This window comes from Portunus trituberculatus, chromosome 42 (genome assembly GCF_017591435.1).
Source record: "Portunus trituberculatus isolate SZX2019 chromosome 42, ASM1759143v1, whole genome shotgun sequence".
NCBI classification, from domain to species: domain Eukaryota; kingdom Metazoa; phylum Arthropoda; class Malacostraca; order Decapoda; family Portunidae; genus Portunus; species Portunus trituberculatus.
Genome location: NC_059296.1, coordinates 1,437,501 through 1,457,500, shown reverse-complemented (window position 1 = coordinate 1,457,500; position 20,000 = coordinate 1,437,501). Strand labels below are relative to the sequence as shown.

The 20,000-nt window shown below is 42.1% G+C and overlaps 1 protein-coding gene across 5 annotated transcripts in view; it reads left to right on the top strand.

Annotated features, from left to right (window-relative positions):
* LOC123517626 (insulin-like growth factor 1 receptor) overlaps positions 1–18,717 on the top strand; it is a 22,922-nt gene extending 4,205 nt beyond the window's left edge. For 2 of the 5 annotated variants that reach the window (XM_045277917.1, XM_045277918.1), the window contains exons 3-29: positions 1,687–1,829; positions 4,790–4,930; positions 5,280–5,402; positions 8,401–8,506; positions 8,749–8,885; positions 9,024–9,135; positions 9,328–9,441; positions 9,632–9,779; positions 10,007–10,212; positions 10,418–10,598; positions 11,091–11,260; positions 11,460–11,654; positions 11,916–12,084; positions 12,232–12,459; positions 12,599–12,705; positions 12,810–12,892; positions 13,088–13,166; positions 13,305–13,534; positions 13,880–14,023; positions 14,131–14,263; positions 14,563–14,793; positions 14,918–15,057; positions 15,278–15,458; positions 15,607–15,743; positions 15,831–16,013; positions 16,756–16,998; positions 17,418–18,554. In XM_045277917.1, the coding sequence (XP_045133852.1) occupies positions 1,687–1,829; positions 4,790–4,930; positions 5,280–5,402; positions 8,401–8,506; positions 8,749–8,885; positions 9,024–9,135; positions 9,328–9,441; positions 9,632–9,779; positions 10,007–10,212; positions 10,418–10,598; positions 11,091–11,260; positions 11,460–11,654; positions 11,916–12,084; positions 12,232–12,459; positions 12,599–12,705; positions 12,810–12,892; positions 13,088–13,166; positions 13,305–13,534; positions 13,880–14,023; positions 14,131–14,263; positions 14,563–14,793; positions 14,918–15,057; positions 15,278–15,458; positions 15,607–15,743; positions 15,831–16,013; positions 16,756–16,998; positions 17,418–17,564 (4,211 nt within the window). In that variant the 3' untranslated portion in view covers positions 17,565–18,554. Of the gene's footprint in view, positions 1–1,686; positions 1,830–4,789; positions 4,931–5,279; positions 5,403–8,400; positions 8,507–8,748; positions 8,886–9,023; positions 9,136–9,327; positions 9,442–9,631; positions 9,780–10,006; positions 10,213–10,417; positions 10,599–11,090; positions 11,261–11,459; positions 11,655–11,915; positions 12,085–12,231; positions 12,460–12,598; positions 12,706–12,809; positions 12,893–13,087; positions 13,167–13,304; positions 13,535–13,879; positions 14,024–14,130; positions 14,264–14,562; positions 14,796–14,917; positions 15,058–15,277; positions 15,459–15,606; positions 15,744–15,830; positions 16,014–16,755; positions 16,999–17,417; positions 18,555–18,664 lie in introns of those variants that run through there. The other 3 variants (XR_006678513.1, XM_045277920.1, XM_045277919.1) reach the window with 3 other exon arrangements.
* Positions 18,718–20,000: the final 1,283 nt, after the last annotated feature.

The window sequence follows — 20,000 nt, the reverse complement described above, 5'->3', positions numbered from 1 at the left end:
CTACTAAGTTTTCTCTGCCCCAATCAGAAATCTTAAGAAAGATCAGAAGTCAGGCATTTTGTGGTGTTCATGTGTGATCTGTTGACTTCTTGAAGGGTTGGTCGTCTCTGAAATTAAGGACGTGGAAAGATGTAGGGTGGTATTATCAGCGTAGGAGTGGATAGGGCAAGAAGTTTGGTTAAGAAGGTCATTAATGAATAATAGAAAGAGGGTGGGTGATAGGACAGCCCCGAGGAACACCACTGTTAATAGATTTAGGAGAAGAACAGTGGCTGCAATAGAACAGTCGGAAAGGAAACTTGAGATAAAGTTGCAGAGAGAAGGATAGAAACCGTAGGAGGGCAGTTTTGAAATCAAAGCTTTGTGCCAGACTCTATCAAAAGCTTTTGATATGTCTAACGCGACAGCGAAAGTTTCACCGAAATCTCTAAAAGAGGATGACCAAGACTCAGTAAGGAACGCCAGATCACCAGTAGAGCGACCTTGACGGAAGCCATACTGGCGATCAGATAGAAGATTGTGAAGTGACAGATGTTTGAGAATCTTCCTATTGAGGATAGATTAAAAACTTTAGACAAGCAAGAGATTAAAGCTACAGGACGGTAGTTTGAGAGATTAGAACGGTCACCCTTTTTAGGAACAGGCTGAATGTAGGCAAACTTCCAGCAAGAAGGAAAGGTAGAAGTCGATAGACATAGTTGAAAGAGTTTGGCCAGGCAAGGTGCAAGCACGGAAACACAGTTTTGAGAACAATAGGAGGGACCCCATCAGGTCCATAAGCCTTCCGAGGGTTTAGGCCAGAGGGCATGGAAAACATCATTACGAAGAATTTTTATTTTAGACATGAAATAGTCAGAGGGAGGAGAGGGAGGGACAAGCCCAGAATCATCCAAGGTGGAGTTTTAGCAAAGGTTTGAGAGAAGAGTTCAGCTTTAGAGACAGATGAGATGGCAGTGGTGCCATCAGGATGAAATAAAGGAGGAAAAGATGAAGAAATAAAGTTATTGGAGATGTTTTTGGCCAGATGCCAGAAGTCACGAAGGGAGTTAGAGTTTGAAAGATTTTGACTTTTTTATTTTTTTATTTATGAAGGAGTGTTTGGCAAGTTGAAGGAACAGACTTGGCATGATTCTGGGCAGAAATGTACGCCTCCATGCCAGACACTATCACTTCCGTTATGCGTTCAGCACATAGAGGTGTAATCTTTTAAAAATATTAGCAGTTCATAAAGCAATTATTTCCATAAAATTCGTCCCTTCGTTTACAGACAAGCAGTAATTAAGAATAAATAGCAAATGCAAAATGGTTGTCATGTTGCTGGGAACCAATCGTCCTTGCCAACGACTCTTTCCTAAAAGATCAAAGCTGAAGATTTTCATCAACATTGATCTGCATTTTATCACGTCCATTTGCCAATATGGGTGTGTCACACTTCACTCTTAGTTTAATTATAATTTCATCATTCTGTCTTTTACACTGTCTAAATCTTTATCCACCTCTTACCTTCTTCCATACACTTCACACATTGCATGGAAATCACCCTTGATGTCATTCTCGCATCAATCTTCTGAGTTCAATTGTGGTTGGTTGTTTTTGTGAGATAGACTCAACTAATACTGCTGAAGGTGTTATCTGAGAAGATTTAAGTCGAGGAGATTACAACATATCAGTCTTATTACCTTTTAGCTTGTGGGAGTGTGGAGGTGACGGGAGACCAAACATTCTTGGAGGACTACGTTTCTTGCGTCACCATCGAGGGAAACCTGCGCATCCAGCTCATTGAATACAACGAAACCCAGTCACTCGTTGGTCTTCCTAATCTCATTCAGGTATGTTATCAATATAATTCGTTGTTACTCTTGACAATATCTTCGGGATATATTTTCATAGGTACATAACAGGTACAAGTACTTGAAGTGAGTTCCGTATGTGAAACACGAGCGCCAAAAGACTGCTGGACTAAAAATTCATTTTGTACCTCAAAACACTATTTTTTGTTACATTCTTTTTTTTTCTGTTGCTGGAGTGTTGGGTCAATTATTCCATAAAACTAGTCTCGGTGGGAGCACGGGAAAAAGGGTTGAAAGACTGTGGTTTAAGCTTGAAACCAACGAAACACATTATGTAATTTGAATGCATGATGACTAAAATGTAACAAAAAACACTGACATGGATAATGAAGATAAACTGTTGGGTCGGGTCTGAAGGCAGCTTGAAAGCCAAGAGAATGCCGTCCTTCCCTCCCGCTACCATTAAAGTAATGCCGCCTGCTGTGTAATCAGGAGGCTTTTATGACAGGCAAAACAACGATGCTCTCCAGCCAGCCAGGGTTGAGGCGCAGGTATGACGAGGGCAGCCTAATTGCCCTCCGTCCATCTGTTCCTAGCAATCAGCACTCCTGCCCCGCTCACTCTTGTCGTTAACTCTTTAACTTATTTACTTTGTACTTTAAGAAAATCTTTAACAAAAGAAAAGGTGAAGTACTAAGCTAACAGCTATGGTAATGCAAGACAAATATTGCGTTTGACGGCATATTATTTATCCTAGCTAGAGTATTATATCTATCTGGGTATCTTTAGTTATGTAGGGAAATCCGTGGGCACGCACTTACTTACGTACGCACGCACGCACGCACACATGCATGCATGCATGCATGCACGCACACACACACATACACACACACAGTCCTACAGTCCTACCCGAACATCGGTCTATGAGCTCTGAGCTCGCTCCGTAATGGGAAGACTGTCTGGGTGACCAGCAGACGACCAAGGTGAATTCACACACACACACACACACACACACACACACACACACACACATACTAATTCAGTACCACGTAGAAGTACATAGTTTCACTTCGCACTCAGTATTTTCTATGATAATTTTACACAGCATCATCAGTCCGATAGACAGCATCGTAAGTTTAATGGAGATAAATGAAATATGACAAAACATGTATGAGATATTTATTATTCACAAAGTAAATTACCTTGAGTCCGTCTCCTTTCCCTAATCCGTTCCGCAGTCGGCGGCAGACAAACAACTTCCCTCTCGGTCTGGGAGCGGCCACAGGCAGGGCATGCTAAAAAGTGACCACGCTGGTGCTAAATTCTCGAAATCTCTTATATCCTTCATTTATTCTTAATTAGTGTTTTAACACTAGAACTCGCTCGGGCACAACAATAAAGATGACAGCATGCAGAATATTACATTTGTGCATGACGGCTGGTCAACCTTGCTGGAGGGGCATACAAAATATCAGCAGGTCGCTTGGCAGCACGTCCCTTCCTCCCCCTTTGACCAGCGCAGCACAAACATCCTGCCACCTCACTCCAATACGTGGCGCACACACCCATTACATGTGCTCTAATACTTGCCAACTCGCTTGATTTCGAGGCTGTTTTTATCGCCTCGCTTTCTGTATCAGGCGTTTTATTGATCTCTAACAGGTGGCAGTGTTCGCACTGCTACCTCATGGACAAGATTCGATTCATAAGCTGTGACATTCCATTCATTCCATTCCACGCACCACCGTTTGGAAATCAATATTGTAAGTGAATGTGAAATGACTTAAATCAACTGTGCGTGTGTGTGTGTGTGTGTGTGTGTGTGTGTGTGTGTGTGTGTGTGTGTGTGGAGAGAGAGAGAGAGAGAGAGAGAGAGAGAGAGAGAGAGAGAGAGAGAGAGAGAGAGAGAGAGAGAGAGAGAGAGAGAGAGAGAGAGAGAGAGAGAGAGAGAGAGAGAGAGAGAGAGAGAGAGAGCATAAGAAGGAAGGGAGAAAGAAAAAGATATTGATATTACGTCTGCATGTGGTAGACAGTTTGTAAAGGAGGTTATAAGCGGAAAAGATCCTAAGCAGTAGGTGGGTGGCGACTTGTCAGAATGAGCAAGTGTGTGTGTGTGTGTGTGTGTGTGTGTTGGGGGCGGGTGTTGGTGCACGTTCGCATGCTGAGTAATGTCAATAGCAGCCATGAACATGACAACCAGGTGATGGTGCCTTGCTAATGGCGCCATTGAGTGTGGCACGATTAACTCCTCATGAAAACACGTCATTTAAGGGAAGGCCGCCTCGTGGTTAATGATGATGATGGGGTTGGCGATGCAGCCTTGGAAGCACTACCACCCATACATATCTAAAGCTTACACTGGAAAATTGCCCTAGTGGTTATATCTTATGGAAAATAAATCCATCATACTACTTATGAGTACACACACACACACACACACACACACACACACACACACACACACACACACACACACACACAGTTGTTAAGTAATCTTTTTTTATCCACTACATACATATTATTATATTATACAAAAACTTTTCTCTTGGTATTCACCAGTCCTGAGGATCACGTGAGGGACTTGTTCCCCCAATGAACATCACAGAGAGTTTAGAGCTCATGAAATGCCATTTATGGCTCCGGCTGGTTTTTGTATCCGTCAGTGTGGGACCGGATTGGGAGTAACTTGAGAAGGTTGGAAGTGAAGAGATTATTTCGCGTTGCGAGTCAGTGCCTCTTGAGGGAATTGTCAAAATTGCTATATTCTGGTCTAAGAATGATTTATGCTATTTTCTTTTGTAGTGTGTGTGTGTGTGTGTGTGTGTGTGTGTGTGTGTGTGTGTGTGTGTGTGTGTGTGTGTGTGTGTGTGTGTGTGTGTGTGTGTGTGTGTTTGTATAACCTAACCCACGGTCCATCCTCGAGAAGCACCAGACTGGTGTCGGAGCCGGCATGCGGTGTCTGGGCAGTGTACAAGTTCCGAACATCATCTCTTCCTCAGGTGACTGGCTACGTGATCATCTACCAGCTCTCGTACTTAAAAACTCTGCGCCACCTGCTCCCGCTCTTAGCTGTCATCAGGGGACGGGAACTCTTCCATGGCTATTCCCTTGTAATATATGGGAACATCTTCTTGCAAGAAGTGAGTATGTCCTGGTGCAAGTCACGTTTGCTATCTATTTGTACCAGCATGTGTTGTTCTGATGCCAAAAATTATTTAACCATTCCATTCCTGCATTTTGTTTAGGTTCAACATCATTTCGTGGTGTAAATTTAGTGAATTAACCGGGCATAAAGAGCCATGCCTATCGTAGTAAAAAGTAACTACTTGTTTATGGGCATTAAGGTGTTTTGCAAAATATTATATTTGCTATTCCGCTGATATCAGAACCAGAAGCAGAAAGTCGTACTGTATAATGTTTTTGAAGTCAACGCAGACTATAAATGTCGTCTTAAGTATGTCTGCCGATTTTTTTTTTCTCCACTGCCAGCCAAACCTTTGGAACTTGACCCACGTGCTGAGGGGTGCGGTGCGGGTAGAGAAAAATCTTTGCAGTGGACCTCCCAACCGCTGGGATCTGCTCTCCCCTTCTCCGGCCCTCAACGTGGTGCAGGTAAACACTTCCCTCAAGTATCAACAAAAATTGCCATCTCATAATTACTGTGAAGTATTATCGATGAGTTACACGTCCTTAGCGAACATTTATTCCACATATTACTTTTGTCACTACATGTTTCGTAATCAATTTCTCTCTCTCTCTCTCTCTCTCTCTCTCTCTCTCTCTGTGTGTGTGTGTGTGTGTGTGTGTGTGTGTGTGTGTGTGTGTGTGTGTGTGTGTGTGTGTGTGTGTGTGTGTGTGTGTGTGTGTGTGTGTGTGTGTGCACGCGCGCTATGTATAGATATACAAATAATGTTATGGGAACTGCTTTAATTGCTACTACTCTCGGTGTACGACAAGGCTCCACCACATCATGTGTGCTCTCTGTCATGTATGTGAATGCAATGATACAGATGATCAAGGAAGACTGTCCCCGCAGACGGCTTTCTTTCATGGCTACATTTGTTATGATGGACGACACTGTACTGTTGTCTACAACTAGAGGAGGAATGCTAAGAAAAAGAAGTATCTTGTATGATTTTTGTAGGTCACATGGAATGGTAATTAACAGGAATAAGACAATTTATGGTTGTGAATGGCAACAATGAAGATTCAGAGGCAATAGCATGCAATGATAGCATAATACATTACTGTGATAACTACGTATATGTATTTATAGAAACCCTTTCACTGATGATGTATTACCCTCAACAGCTGTAAAGCTTCCTGTCAATAAGAAGATAGATCATGCTATTTGCTATTTGTAAATAGAAATAACGACATACTATTCTCTATTAAAAGAAAAGTGTTCGATGCGGCTGTCACAACTTAACCGCTTTATAGATGTGAATCGCGACTAAACGCTGGTATAAAAAAAAACAATACAAGTGGTGCATAAAGCAATGAAGGGGTGTAAGGAAGACAACTAATAATGACGTGTGCATGGTGGAATTAGAACTGCCTTCACTTGTAGCCCTATATATAATCAAAGCTAGACAAAGAAAATTTTTCCTGGAGATGTGGCCAAAAAGAACACTATGAACGACGAGCCGTTGATGAACGCAGTGACCAAGAGTCCAGTATCTTAGTGACCTCACTTTTACCAGTGTTGGTGAGGTAGAGGAAGACAAACAGAATATGAAATTAAATATTATTAAATCTGGTTCTAATAGATTAAGTTTTTACAAGAAAAATTCCAAATTTCGTTATGCATGAAATAAACCAAAACAAACATGTTAATGATATATTTTATGGACAAGACTGCGATGAAATGCACACTCCTTAGCGGTGGAGAAAGGTCAATGGAACCGATGGAGGAGTGGCCGCCTTCCCTTGGAGGAGAGGCTCTGTCTCTGCGGCCTAGTGCAGACAGAAACACGCGTTATTGAGAGCTGTCCCTTGTCCCTTCACCTTAAAAATATGTACATCACAACTGTCGAGGACTTATTGCTTGGTAGAACAGACTGTGTGTGCTGTTATTTATAAAATATTGGCCTTGTACTAAAATGCATACTTAGTTTTGCTTGATAAACATACTATATTTAGATCTTAGGCAGATTAATTCCTGGGTTATGTAAAAGAACAATTCTTTAGTTCCATGTTTTGTTGGCTTGCCTTTTAGGTTCTTAAGTTTTTATGAGTCTTAGTAGCATTATAATAATTATGATTATCAGATGTATTTGAATGTAAGAGTTTTACAATTCTATAGTTTTATGAACATAAGAACATAAGAAAAGAGGGAAGCTGCAAGAGGCCGCCAGGCCTATACGAGGCAGTTCCTATGTGTTTAAGCTATCTAATTCCATCTATCATCCCCATCCATGAACTTATATAACCTTCTTTTAAAGCTCCTTATTGACTCAGCTCTGACTACATGACCACTGAGACTGTTCTACTACTCATCAACCACTCTGTTTGAAAACCAGTTTCTTCCCATTTCTTTCCTAAACCTGAATTTTTCAACTTTAAACCCATTATTTCTGGTTCTGTCCCCCGCTACAGATCCTAAGAACTACATTCATGTCCCCTCTGTTAAAATCCTTATACCACTTAAATACTTCTATCATATCTCCTCTTAACCTACGTCTCTCTAAGGAATGCAGATTGAGTTTTTTCAGTCTGTTTTCAAAGGGAATATCCCTCATTCCATGTATCTTTTTAGTCATCCTCCTTTGCACTGACTCCAACAGAGCTATATCCTTCCTAAAACGTGGGGACCAGAATTGTACCGCATATTCAAGATGTGGCCTGACCAGCGCCAAGTATAATTTCAGTATTACTTCGGGACTCCTGCTTTTAACTTCTACAAATGAATCCCAATTCTCTATTCGCCTTATTCCCCCCTGGCCTCAATACATTGCTTCCTTGTACCGAGATCGGAGCTAACTATGACTCCTAAATCTTTCTCATACTTGGAACTTTCTAGTGCCACGTTATCTATCGTGTACCTATTGCTTGGATTATCTCTACCTACGTTCAGTACCCTGCACTTGTTAATATTGAACTTCATTTGCCATCTATCTGTCCATTCTTTCATCCTATCCAAGTCTGCCTGCAAATGAGAGTTCATTCTTTTTAGTGTATGATGTTAACTTTTTTATATTTGATGTTTAGTTGTCCATATTTCATCGTTTGGGAGTTTTAGCAGTTTTATTTCCTTTAACACACATTCCAAGCGTATCATGTAATATGACTGAGTTTTATTTGTTTTATACAGTATGCATCTGTGTTTATCGCTTTAAATGAAATTACTAAATAGTTTTATAGTTTTAAAGAATCAGTAATTGTAATTTGAACCACAGCCACTTATTTAATTTCTGCATTTATATATAGTTTTTCTGTAGTCAATAAACTATCTGAATCTAAATATGAAATGCGTGTGTGTGTGTGTGTGTGTGTGTGTGTGTGTGTGTGTGTGTGTGTGTGTGTGTGTTTATTAGAAGATAAGATAGATCTATCACTATGAACTTATGATGTGTTCTATGTGTCTGATCGCAATATTGTATTCCGGCAGGATTATGGATTGTGTGTCTACCCGATGTGTGAAGAACAGAGGGATTGTACCAATGTCACCACCGCCATCCACACCTACTGCACTACGCATGGCGGATGCTACCAAGGTTAACACACACACACACACACACACACACACACACACACACACACACACACACACACACACACACACACACCAGGAAATTATCATACCTCTGTTTATATGGGTGTAACTCATTCAATTAACGAGGATGATTGCGAGTCGCGGCAACATTCATAACACACGGCCACCTTGAGGCTTCACTATTTGGTCGCCTAGGTCTTTTCGCTAATGATACTAAACAAGCATTCCCTCTTCCTGCTTCAGATTCCCAGTGCCACGAAGAATGTGTGGGGGGATGCTACGCCCTCTATGACCCTAACGCATGTGTAGCATGCAGGAATTACCAAGACGGTCATACTTGCGTCCCTGAGTGTTCTTCGTCTGTCAATAACAAAGTCCACGTGAGTCAATGTATTTTTTAGAGGTTCTATCCTTGCTCACAGACAGCTCCACTTTCATATGTCTAGATATCTAACTCAAGTATCAAGGAAACTTACTATTTCCACAGTATTGTAATAGTCTAAATATTTTTTGGACAGCACTTAGGTTACCGATGCATTCGCGAGGACGAGTGTGCCAAGGAGCCGTGGAAGATGGAGAGAGAGATGGGGCCGCACGGTACTGAGCGGCTGGTCTGTGTTCCATGCAATGGTACGTTTCCACCTTCACATCTTCCTTCCTATAACTTTTTGACTTTCCTAATCATTTCATGCTCTCATTTAAACAAACATACAGGCGACTGACACCCATTTACTAAGATAACCTTACATTCACAAAAACTCATACCACTGGGAAGTGAGAAAGAAAGCAAAAAGGTTCTTAAGTCCTATTTTCCTAGTGCAGACAATTGCTATGGGACGTGCCGCGGGACGAAGGTCACCACTGCAAACATGGGACGCCAACTCCGAAAGTGCCAGCATTTGAAAGGAAACCTGGAAATCATGGTGTCAGGTGGCGGTGAGTACCTCTTCTTTCCCGAGCGTGCGTTTTGTCATCGAAAACACAACTGTACAAAATTTATTAGAGAATAGTGATAAGCTGAAAGTAAATGTTTAAAAACACACCAAGTCTGAACTGAAATGCCTTACATCTAAAGAATCTGTCTTGGAAATACAAAATAACAATAATGGAATGTTTCTCCTGACAGCTAACTTGATGCAGCAACTGGAGGAGAACCTGGGCCAGGTGAAGGTGGTGACGGGCTACTTGAAGGTGTACGGCTGTGACACACTCTTCTCCCTGAACTTTCTGAGCACCCTTGAGAAAATCGGAGGCGAGGATTTGGCGCACGGCAGGTAACTACTAGGATGTCTTTACATGACTGTCCCGTGAAGGTCATTTCTATTGTTTCTCAATCATTACACGGCCACTCACCATCCATTGCTTCTCCACACTTTGTTTTATATCACTACAGTTACAATTTACTGTTTCACTCACTATTTTCTTATTAAGTCTTAAAATTATTTATTGAATAAACTCTAATGGATTCACGTACTGCGTGTTGTTCTGCAACTCCCCTCAGGTACGCCCTTTACGTGCTGGACAATGAGAAGCTACGGGAATTATGGGACTGGGAGCACCGCAACCACAGTCTTGAGATCATCCAGGGAATGCTGTTCTTCCAACACAATCCAAGCCTGTGTCGCGAGCTGATAAGAAAGCTGGCCACCCAGGCACAGGTACAAGCAGACCGCGTTCATGTATCCCATGCAGAGGACACGGCGCCTTGTAAGTGTCCATGCACTTAATATTTTTTATCAGGACATGCATGCTTTTTTGACAATAGTTCGATGTTGTAATGCTTTACCTTGATATCTTTTTTTTTTTTTTTTTTAACCTGAAATGCGGCATTGAAAGATACGATGATACACTTCCCTGCCACGCGTGGAAACTCTGCCACCACCCAGTAACTGGAGGGAATGCTACATTTCAGGTTACACATCGGACCTGGAGGTGCGCTGCGTCCCTTTGAAGAATGGAAGACTTGAAGTACTCTGGAAGTACCACTATCACGGCCGCGACCATCGGTTCGTTATCGGCTATTATTTGTATTACCGGGAGGCGCCTGAGAAGATCACACTCTACCAAGGCCGCGACGCCTGCAACGACAACATGTGAGTATGAAGCTGCCTCGCAAGCTGCCTCGCGACGCTATACTCATTGCAAAATCCGTCACTGCTTTTTCATCTTTGTCAGTCTCATTCAGTTTTGATTTATGAACCAAGATCAACTCTGTTTGGAACGAGACGGATTCCGAGGCAACTCTTATAATCAACACAACACCAAGTTAATTAATAGCTACCATAAGATCAATATCTTTGCCGTGATACACTTCAATAGGCATAAATAATAAGCTTCATATAGATTTAATTGCTTGGCATGCATAGAAATAGTCAGTCATAAAACGGGACTCGTTGCCGTGCCTGCCTGAATCAATACCGTCTGTCTGAGTGCCGCCATGAAAGGTCACTCCCAACCCCTGACCTGCCTCTCCCCACCTGACTGACACAGACTCCTACAACGCATCTCGAGCAGCTACAATAATTCCATTAGCTTCAATCAAAATATTGTTGGGTGTTTCACTGTTTTCTATGGATGTTCTTCAGCGTGTGGAAGAGGATTTTTCGAGAGTACGAGCATGACGAGGAGTGTGTGGTGGGCGTAGACAACCTTAAGCCCTACACTCAGTACGCCGTGTATGTTGACGTCTACTACATCGACGCTGTGAAGAACGCCAGCCGCTCCAGCATCCAGTACGTCACAACCCAAGTCGGTGGTAAGTTTCCTCTTTTCTCATTCCTTACACAAGATATATCAAGCGAAGCCTCACTTTGCGTTTGAGTCTTGAGTTGCTGCATAATATCAAAACCTGATTATATTATGCTTATTCATCATTCTATCTATTCATCATTTCAACTTACAAGACTAATGAGGTATTGTCGTGAAAACTATCTACCTATCTATCTATGTTGCAGAGCCGTCTCCAGTGCGTGAGTTGAAGGCTACGTCTCAGAAAGGCACCTCGGCTCAGTTCTTATCCTGGCGTGAACCTGCCGTTCGCAATGGACCCCTGAAGGTGTACGAGGTGAAGCACGGGAGGTTGAAGCTTCCCCGTCCACGCCCAACACCCGAGGATCGTGACGTGTGTGTGGACAGCAGAGATGAGCCACGTAAGTGTTGCTCGGGACGGCACTTGATTACAGGTGGTCAGGAATACATAGTTTCTATACGTTTGAAAATACCAATATTAATGGAGCTTTGCTTACTTCATGAATATGTACTCATTCCAATTGATTTGACAGTATAATTCAGTTATTAACCAAGTCCGTCACATATTTTTATTTTACACCAGCAATATGAAAGTAACTTGTACATTCAAACAAAACAACTTAGTTGAAAATGAATATGAAGGGTGAGGAGGGTGTTAACAGAGAACAAGACGCGGCTCAGCTTGCATGGTGGGGAAGACGACAACAAGGCGACCCGCTGTTGTGCGTGTCCAGACTCCGCCGCCAACCTCTCAAAGGAGGATCGACGTTATGACCACGAGTTTGACATCCACTTTCAAACCTTCATGTGGCAAAGCCTGTTCTGCAAAAGGCTGGTAGACTACTCTCTTATGTGAATTAATTGTCCACAATATTTGAAGAACCGTTGATATCCATGAGCTACACTTTCTCTTCTGCATTTTCAAATGTTGCTTCCTTAAAGCCTTTCCACATAAATGCCTTTTCTTCTCACAAAAAGGGATAGTGACGACAATGAAAATAAATCAATGCCCGCCTCCGTCAGCCAAAGCAAGCCTCCTGCCCAGCGCCGCAACTACACAGCAGACGAAGTCACGAGGAATGTGAGCGACATCACCAGCACGCCCGTCATCCCAGGGACAGCTTCCATAGTCGCCGAGGAGCAGAACCGATCCAGGCAGCGGAAACGTAGAAGTATAGTACATTTGTCAGCAAGAATACAAGACAGGTGAGCACCCACGGCGCCAAGTGGTCATTATGTTACATTATAATACTGATCACAGGTACACCAAAAAATATACAAGACATTGCAAACAATGTTGACGTTTTGCAGGAAAAAAAATAATAGGATAAAATTATCGTTGCAGGACAGACACGGAAACGAGCGACCAAAAACGAGAGGAGAAAAATAATAAATACAAGGAGATGGAGCACGATGAGTGTGAAATAAGCACTGACACAAACAGCGACACAGGTTAGGCGACTTATGATACAATGTTTATTTACTGAAAGGGAGAAAGGTTACACTATATGAACAACATATGAGTATTGGTGCTTACACCTAAAATATCTCTGCAGCCGAGGTGTGTGACGTGAGGACGATGACGACCAACAATACCCGCGTCACTCTGATGCGTTTGTCGTATTTCACACAATACAGGGCAAGTATCTGTTTCGTATATATTAAAAAATTCCCTGTGTGTGTGTGTGTGTGTGTGTGTGTGTGTGTGTGTGTGTGTGTGTGTGTGTGTGTGTGTGTGTGTGTGTGTGCGCGCGCTTCTCTCTCTTCTCTTCCCTCTCTCCCACCCATAGTCACTCGAAATCTTGATTCTTGTTCTTTTTTGTGTGTCCAGCAGGTGTGGGTAAGAGCATGCCACACCGAGGGCAGTATCTGCAGCGACTGGTCTGTTCTGGATGTGACAACTCCAGTGGACAGTAAGTGTGTGTGTGTGTGTGTGTGTGTGTGTGTGTGTGTGTGTGTGTGTGTGTGTGTGTGTGTGTGTGTGTGTGTGTGTTTGTGCATATTAGTAGAGAGAGAGTGAAGTTTGTCACTACTATAGCCCATTGTTTCAGTATCCATATACAAGATAAAAAACTTCAAGGTGAAACAAATGAAAACAAACGAGACTAAATGGCCAGACACAAAATCACAGGCCAATTCCAGTAACAAAACACCCGCTTCACCACCCGGAGCAGCAGCACAAATAGGCACCACGCTTCTCCTTAGTTGGGACCCACCAATGGTTCCGATGGAACTCATCCTGGCCTATATCATCGAATACCAGCTGGAACAAACACCTAAGGTTGGTGTTGCCTAGCATTTCTTGGTGTATGCATGTGTACCGTAAAATATTGTGGCGATTTTCCTCTTCTTGTAGGGAACTGGTACAGAATTCTACAATTGTAGGAAAGGTTTATCTCCTACACTTGTTGTCTTTCATGACAGTGAGGCGTGATGTACAGATTGAAAATTTGCTGTGAGTAGTTTTACATTTTAAGATTAACCGACGAGTAAACAAATTTTTTCACAGCTAATTTCATGAATACACTTCCGCAGCAATGTGTTATAGTGGAAAAATAGAGGAAGGAAGCATAATCACTTACAAGAACATTAGCAATCTTTTCCAATGCGTCTTGTTTATTGGCAGAAAAAAATATGCGTCCCGCAGCAAAAGATGCGTCACGCCGAGTATAGATTTCCACTGCAGAAGTATGGAAGCTACACTTTCCACATTAGACTTCGTTCTCCCAGCGGCGATGGACCACCTACCAGCCTCACCATTGGGATCAAGGCCAGTTATTTCCCATGTCTTGTAAAAAATGCTCGTTTTTACACGTAAACAAATATGAATTTCATTAATTCATAAGTTTTATAAATTATTAGTTTTCTTACCAACAGAGACCCGACGTTTATTGGGCTGTCCCTGTTGCCTTCCTGTGTGGGGGTTTGTTAGGTATCTGCATTATGGAGGTGGTCTTATGGGTGAGGTGGCGGAAAAGAAGCGAAGCTCCAGAGTCACAGACTTTCGAAGGTAACATAAAGAATAGAGCTATTCTTGACTAAAAACACAAGTGCAAACATGTACGAGTATGTTGGCCATTATTTTATTATCGTAATATTCTACAGGGAAACAATTCTGTATCTTGTAATTCTACAATAATTCCAGTCCAATGCTGCCATGTGACAACTCTGCCGTGTATTACTCAACGTGTTGCTTGTACTTATCTATGAAAAAGCTCTTCTTGTTAACACGTTAGTCATGTAACGGTGTTGGTGAGACTGCAACGTTTGTGTGAATCTTTCTTTTCTTTTTCTTTTCACATCTATCAGAGCTCTTACTGGAGGCAGGACTAAAGCATTTAGAGAAGGATTTCATCATTGATAGCAACGTCCTGCAAGTAAAGTTGGACAAGAAAATTGGTCAGGGGGTCTTCGGGATAGTTTACCTCGGAATGCTGAAGCTTCCTGCTGGGGAAGAACGACAGGTGGCGGTGAAGACCGTCAACGAGGAGGCCACGTACCAGGACATGAAGCACTTCTTGGACGAGGCCACCGTCATGCAGTAAGTAGACACTCGTAATTTGTTTCAGTCACGTGCATTGATATCATCTTTGTCATATGGTGACGCAGGATATTTGTGCCTTTTTTCAACCGATTAATTAATAATTTTGCATTTTTTATCAATAGAAAATGAAATCAAACTTTGTGGTAAGTCTGATTGGCGTGAACAGTTGTCCGCCAATATATGTTGTCATGGAGTTCATGGAATATGGTGACCTCAAGTCCTTCCTCTTAAGAGAGGAAGGGGCCACGATTACGAATGAGGTAAGTCTGAATTCCTCATACTATATTGCAAGCATTAAATCGACAAAGAATACTTGTGTGAATAATGTGAAAAATAATTCCTGCTATTTCCGAAACAGACATTCTGATCTGCAGGAGGCTGGAGACCTGGCAGTCGCCACGTGGTGGGCATCGTAGACATTGAAAACATATAAGTATACATGCAGATCTTCGGTGCAAGAAACAATTTATATTTTGGCAGAAAATGGTGGAAATGGCGGTGGAGGCAGCAGACGGGATGGCTTACCTGAAGGCCAATAATTGGGTGCACCGAGACCTGGCGGCGCGCAATTGTATGCTGGGTATGGTGGAAGACCGACTCATACTCAAGATTGGGGATTTCGGCCTTACCAGACACGTCACAACTGACTACTACAAGATAAGTTAGTACTAACAATACTGCGTCAAATAAATCGCACATCTTTTATCTGTCTGGCACCCTGATGATATTAGTCTCTTTCTCTCTCGCTTTCTCTCTCTCTGTGTGTATGTGGGAATGTGGACTCATCCTCGTGCATGGTGTTTCCTCAGAGACATGTGGATTATTGCCAGTGCGCTGGATGGCCCCCGAGTCACTGGAATACTACCGTTATACTACCAGGTCCGATGTGTGGAGTTATGGTGTGTTGCTTTGGGAACTTGCCAGCGGGGGACGTCAGCCTTATGAGGTAAAGTCTTTTCAGAGCGAAATGTTTCCACAAGAAAGGGGCGCATGGTCACAAAACACACTGTAAAGAGTATTCTTTATTCATCAGGATAAACTAGATAAAGAGGTGGAGGACTTCATTCTCTGTGGTAAGAGGCTGGGACCTCCCGACAGAGGTCCAGATTTTTTCTACCCGCTCATGCTGAAGTGCTGGAACGCAGTACCCGAGCAGCGACCAAGCTTCAAGAGAATAGTGCAACGTCTTCTTCCAATGACCTCCAAAAAGTATTTGGTAAGATGTTGCAGATGATGCTACACATCTTTTATTTAGAACTAATATGTAAATTTAATATATTATATAAATGTGGTAATTTATTTCTGAAATGTGCGTGTAGTAAACTTATTTGTTACAAAGAATACTTAATAATGAGATATATAGAATATGGTTAGTCTAACAGAAGGGGATTCATATTGCAGCTTTGGTCGAGAGATGTGTTAAGGCCTACTCTCACGTGCAGTGTTTACTATCCAATCACTTCTGCATCATGTTTGTTCTGGACACATGAAGCTTTGCACATAATCGGAATTTCAGTTTTTGTGACAATAACATTTTCTTTTAGTGACACTACAATCCAAGCGTGTGTGTGTGTGTGTGTGTGTGTGTGTGTGTGTGTGTGTGTGTGTGTGTGTGTGTGTGTGTGTGTGTGTGTGTGTGTGTGTGTGTGTGTGTGTGTGTGTGAGAGAGAGAGAGAGAGAGAGAGAGAGAGAGAGAGAGAGAGAGAGAGAGAGAGAGAGAGAGAGAGAGAGAGAGAGAGAGAGAGAAGAGAGAGAGAGAAGAGAGAGAGAAGAGAAGAGAAGAGAAGAGAGAGAGAGAGAGAGAAGGAAGGAAGAGAAGGAAGAGAAGAAGGGAGAAGAAGAAGGAAGGAAGAAGAAGAGAGAGAGAGAGAGAGAGAGAGAGAGAGAGAGAGAGAGAGAGAGAGAGAGAGAGAGAGAGAGAGAGAGAGAGAGAGAGCGCTAACAGAATCGCCTTTTAGGAGTACTTCCAGAGGGTGTCCTTCTTCCATAACCCTGGTTCCTCTGAGCACGAGGGCCCGGATGACATTGACGAAGGGTTCAATGCCAGCAGTTCAAGTCAAGAGGAGGCCGAAGCTGGGTACTCGGGCTCCTACTCGTCTTCCTTGCCTCCCTTCCACCACCTTGACCAAGACAGCCAAGTTGAAAATGACCAATTTGAGAATGAGAGCAGCGAAGACGACACAGCAGTAGAGGACGATCTGGTAAGACGATTCGGTTTTTTTTCAGTGTCGCGAGTCACTGACAAACTGCAGAGGAGGCAGCCAGGATACAAAACATACATATGTGTCATGTTACCTTTCCTCATTGAATCATATAACTCAGACAGCTGCCGTACTCGAAACTATTACAGTCATTATTTTGGTACTTGCTTTATATTGCTGGCTGTAATGACGTGAGCGAGGTGCCTTTATTACTAAGATCAACTTTAAAAGAAAGATGAAAAAATATATAATGAAATAACTAATATAAAAGTTTTTCTCTTTAGCAAAGGATATGTTGCCTCATGTTTGATATTTGAACACAATGCCTAGAAATGATACACAGTCACATGGAATTCTTAACTATTCTAGTGTGTGTTGGTTAAGAGAATTAAATGTTCAAGCCGACACAATGCCCATAGGTCTGCATGACGCCTGAGGAGCCATACGAAAGGCAGTGTTCCGGCCCGCTGCCGTGCATCACCAGCCATGTGGGGCGACTTCCACCAAGCAGTGATGCTCCACACAAAAAGCTTCTCTTCCGCACGTCTTGTTTCGCCGAAACATAGCCTCCTCCTTTACAGCCTCTTGAAGGCGGCCTGCACTCTTCACACCTCTACAGGTCGCAGCATGCCTTGGGTGGAACTGGCAACATTGTTGACCCGTCAAAAATGTTTCCTTGACAAACATCAAGTAGTACATTAGTCGCTGGTGTGAATCATGTGTTGTTATTAACATATAAGTACCTGGACCGAAAGACCAGTGTGACTTCAAACATGATCGTCAATATGTCTTCTTTAGTACTACGCATGAAGTTACGTCTTTTTATCATTTATGTTCTTAAAACAGAAGGAACGATTTGCATTTCTATTTTAAATATGGAATATATTATCTAATATGACAAATAACGACATGTACATTATGCAATATTTCAGTGTCGATGCAAAATGACAAGGCATTTCCCGATGAACTTTAGAAAAGTGTGTGTGTGTGTGTGTGTGTGTGTGTGTGTGTGTGTGTGTGTGTGTGTGTGTGTGTGTGTTTATAAGTCTTGGACGAACAGATAAGACAGGCGCAGACGGGTGGATGTGGATGTCCAAAGGTTTGCTGCCTTGCGAGAAATGTTATCATGCATGTTCTTGTAATAATGAATCATTACCCCCACATCTATAATGCATTCATATGTGGACAGTATTATGAATTTAATCGTACAGCCATTTCTGATATGCACAGTCATTCCTTAGTTCTGAGAGAATGTACGTGTTCAATGTACATGGTTGGCACCAGACGTATGTATCGTATACTCTGGACCACCAACTACCATTCGTGCAACGAAGCTTACTGATGCATGTGACCTTTAGGTCTTCCTAAGCTTTCTCCATGTAACTTCGCAATGTTGTGATAATTCGTCTTCCGAGTGAAATATTTGACGTATAACGTTTGCAACATTCAAAGGTTTGCAACCATCCATCACTGTAGTGAGCAACACTGATGTGCTTAGCTCTATGTGACTCCACCAATTAAGGAGTATTTTCTGATCATTAAATCATTTACCTCCACAGGTGAAGTTTTATTTCTTTCTTCTGTATCACTGACAGCATGAGTGGTATCGAAGTATATACTAAAAGTGAAGGTGATAAACAATAGCCTTGATCATCCCCTCTACAAGGTGTGTGTGTGTGTGTGTGTGTGTGTGTGTGTGTGTGTGTGTGTGTGTGTGTGTGTGTGTGTGTGTGTGTGTGTGTGTGTGCGTGCGTGCGTGCGTGCGTGCGTGCGTGCGTCTCTCTCTCTCTCTCTCATAACATTTTCGTCGTTAAATATCATATCAGCCTTTCAAAACAGTCTGTTTACAGTAAGTCTAGTATTTTGTCAAATTCGTGAAAAAGAAACATCTCAATCGTAAAGTGAACCAATAAAGTCCCAAGTGATGTTTAATCTCATTCTAGGTTTTCAAAATGGTTTATGATCACTGAAACTCACTGCAACTGAAAATTAAAAATGAAGTAAAAACAGTTTCCAGCATCTCATATTTTTAAGTTACTAATATAAATCCCGCGTTTTCTCCCGTGGCATCGCAGAAAACGAGTCAGAAAGCCGGACTGAGATATACTATACAGTCTCAAAAGTTCAATCTACTATTTATTCATGAGGATGACAGGTGAAAATAGTTCAGTATGTTTCTTGCAGGGACTGGCATGTGTTGACCTCACGGCTTGTTGCAGCTTCCATTCCTTCCAATGCCTGTGAGGAACACTTGGATGGCAACACTGGGAGACACGAGGAAGATATTAGTGGTCGTATGTGTACTACACGTTTTGTGTGTGTGTGTGTGTGTGTGTGTGTGTGTGTGTGTGTGTGTGTGTGTGTGAGAGAGAGAGAGAGAGAGAGAGAGAGAGAGAGAGAGAGAGAGAGAGAGAGAGAGGATTGGAGGGGGGAAGCAGTGGATACGAGCAGGTTTCTTTAAGGTTAGGGGCGATCATATTTGGTAAGTCTAAAAGCAAGAGCTGGTACTGAAAAAGTGTCAAAAAAAAAAAAAAAAAAAAAAAGCCGTGGGAGGACAGAAAATCACGTCCCTCTCTGGAACATGTTGAGGATAGATTGACATGATCAAGGAAATAAGACTTAAGACCTAGTGAACAAAGGATTCAGGGTTGTAAAGTGAACGAACTGAGAAACATATATATATATATATATATATATATATATATATATATATATATATATATATATATATATATATATATATATATATATATATATATATATAGAGGAACGCCAATAAAACGATAATAAGGAAGCAGAGGAGGGCGAAAAAGAATGAATTCGTAGAAGTTGAAGGAAAGGGATAGCAGGTATACGGACGGTAAAGAATAGTTGAGGAGCGTTAAGGAGGACAAGGTGAAAAGCGTGCCATAGGACGGTAGCAGGCGAATTGCTCAAGGGAGGAAGAATAAAGATGAGAGTAGAAAAAAAAATAAAATAAAAAAAATCAAAGAGGAAAAGTA